This window comes from Myotis brandtii, unplaced genomic scaffold (genome assembly GCF_000412655.1).
Source record: "Myotis brandtii unplaced genomic scaffold, ASM41265v1 scaffold143, whole genome shotgun sequence".
Classification (NCBI taxonomy): Eukaryota; Metazoa; Chordata; class Mammalia; order Chiroptera; family Vespertilionidae; genus Myotis; species Myotis brandtii.
In genome coordinates, this window is record NW_005355115.1 from 4,197,037 (window position 1) to 4,199,285 (window position 2,249).

A 2,249-nucleotide genomic window follows, 5' to 3' on the forward strand; every position below is an offset into this window, starting at 1 on the left:
CCCTTTCCTCCAACACACTTCACTTTGAGATGCAGAGAAAACCTGTGAAAAGTCTGCAGGCCCCCAAGAGGGCCCTTCCTAATGCGCAGGCCCCTCCCAGGAACATTCAGGAGTTTAGAGGAAGGCTGACCAAGGGGATGGCCGTCCCGTCTCCTCTGATGCTGGGCTGGGTCTGGCTGGGCCTGGGGCAAGTGGCAAGCCTGTGCCACATGGACCTTCACTTCCTGTTATCAGCCTAGGTCACAGGGTCAGCTTTGGGCCGTGTCTGACAACAGAAGAGTCTGGAGGTCTAAAGAAAACTAGAGGAGGGTTGGGTGTGCGGGGAGCAGGGGAGTTAGAACGGGCCCGCTTCAGAGAAGTATATGAAAAAAGTTTATTCAGTAAACAGAAGAAGGTGCTGCAGATGCTGGGAACCGCCCCCTCCGAGCACCCAGGACAGTGGTCAGGGATGAACTGCCGGCCCCCTGGCCCCGCGGCTCTGGGCGGCTCCGGATGCTCCCTGTATCCTGCCCCTCAGTCATAGCCCTCATCCTCATCCTCATCCTCATCCCCGAAGAAGAAAGCGTCCCGGTCCAGGTTGTCGGACTCCTCGTCATAGGAGAAGGTGTCGTTGTCCAGCTCCTCATCGAACTCGTCCTGCTGCCACTCGGGCATGTCGTCTTCGCCTTCCTCCTCATCCGTCTCCAGCCCCGAGGAGCCCCGGGGCCTGGGGAGACAGATCGCCATCAATAGGGAGAGAGCCAGCTGCTCAGCCCCAGGGGAGGCCTGCCATATCCCACCCCCCTCAGGGGCTCCGCCCATACTCACCGACTGCTGGGCACGTTGGACGCTTTCGCCTCCCGGGCCTCTAACGATGGACTCTGGAGACCAACCCGAAAGTCCTGGCAAAGACAGAGGACAGGGGAGTAGGAGAGGAGAGGCCACTGAGCCTCTGCCCAGCGTTTCTCCAACCAACGTTCTCCGAGGGCCTACTAGGCGCCATGCTCCTGGCAGGACGTTCCCACCTGCTCTCCCTCCCTCACCACAGCACCAGAGGTGTCTCCAGGGACACAGGACACAGGTCAGCACACCGGCCTTGCTTCAGGAGCTCAGTGTATGCTCATATCTTTCCTACTCGTGACTCGTCAGTCTGTACGCTCCCTGAGGGTGGGACTCCTAGTTCAGACTCAACGTCAGCGCATTACGGCTGGAAAGACTCAGCTCCCTTACTCAGTGGACCCCACCCCCTGACCCCGACTCCTGGGATTCTGAATCCACATCTGGGAAGTATGTCTGAAAAAGGTCCCCAACTGATTCTGCAGAGCAAGGATCTGGGCTAACTCCTTTATTTTGTAAGAAATGCCAGGAGGTTACGTGGCAGGGTCCAACAGCACCCAGCAGGCTGGCCCAGGAGCTGGGACACCCCCAGGTCTCCTGGGTGCTGGGCACGGGAGGCCCAGGCGGGGCGGCCTACCTGGGTGGAATGCTGCAGGATGGCGAGCAGCCTTTCCTGGATCCGCCGGAGCAGCTCCAGGCCCATGTGGAGGCAGTCGGCCCGCAGGAGACGCAGGGCCGAGGCCAGGTCTCTGCACTGCAGCAGGAGCTCCTCTGCAGAGGGGGCAGGGCGCAGGGGCTCCCTCCCTTCTTCCCTCCCTCCATCCCCTCCTCCAGCAAACCCCTACTGCACACCCACCAGTTCTACCAACACCTAGCAGGCCCAGCTCTAGACACCCATTCTCCAGAGGCTTACACTCTAGTGATGGGGACAGATCATCCTATATAATAAAGAGGCAATATGCAAATTAACCCTCATGCCCTCACAAGATGGCTGCCTATGACCAGGCTGGCAGGGGGGTTAGTGAGGGACAACCAAACGACTGAACGGCAGGCTGCGTGGGGTGACCAGGCCGGTGAGTGGGGGGCCATGAGGGGCAACTAGGCCGGCAGTTGGGGGCAACCAGGCCAGCAGGGGCAGGGCAGTTAGGGGCAACCAGGCTGGCAGAGAGGGGCAGTTGGGGGTGACCAGGCCAGCAGGGGGGGCAGTTAGGGGTGATCAGGCCAGCAGACAGAGGCGGTTAGGGGTGACCAGACTGACAGGGGGGTAGTTAGGGGTGATCAGGCAGGCAGGCAGGTGAGCAGTTAGGAGCCAGTGGTCCCAGATTGTGAGAGGGATGTTTGTCTGCCGGCCTAAACCGGCAGTTGGACATCCCCTAAGGGTTCCTGGATTGGAGAGGGTACAGGCTGGGCTGTACCCCCCCCCCCCCCCCCCC

At 60.7% G+C, this 2,249-nt stretch overlaps 1 protein-coding gene across 2 annotated transcripts in view; it reads right to left on the bottom strand.

The window, feature by feature from the left end:
• Positions 1-349: 349 nt before the first annotated feature.
• CUL9 (cullin 9) overlaps positions 350-2,249 on the bottom strand; it is a 37,626-nt gene continuing 35,726 nt past the window's right edge. For both annotated transcript variants that reach the window (XM_005860998.2, XM_014535397.1), the window contains exons 39-41: positions 1,454-1,587; positions 808-881; positions 350-706 (exon numbers count right to left, since the gene is read on the bottom strand). In XM_005860998.2, the coding sequence (XP_005861060.1) occupies positions 514-706; positions 808-881; positions 1,454-1,587 (401 nt within the window). In that variant the 3' untranslated portion in view covers positions 350-513. The remainder of the gene's footprint in view (positions 707-807; positions 882-1,453; positions 1,588-2,249) is intronic.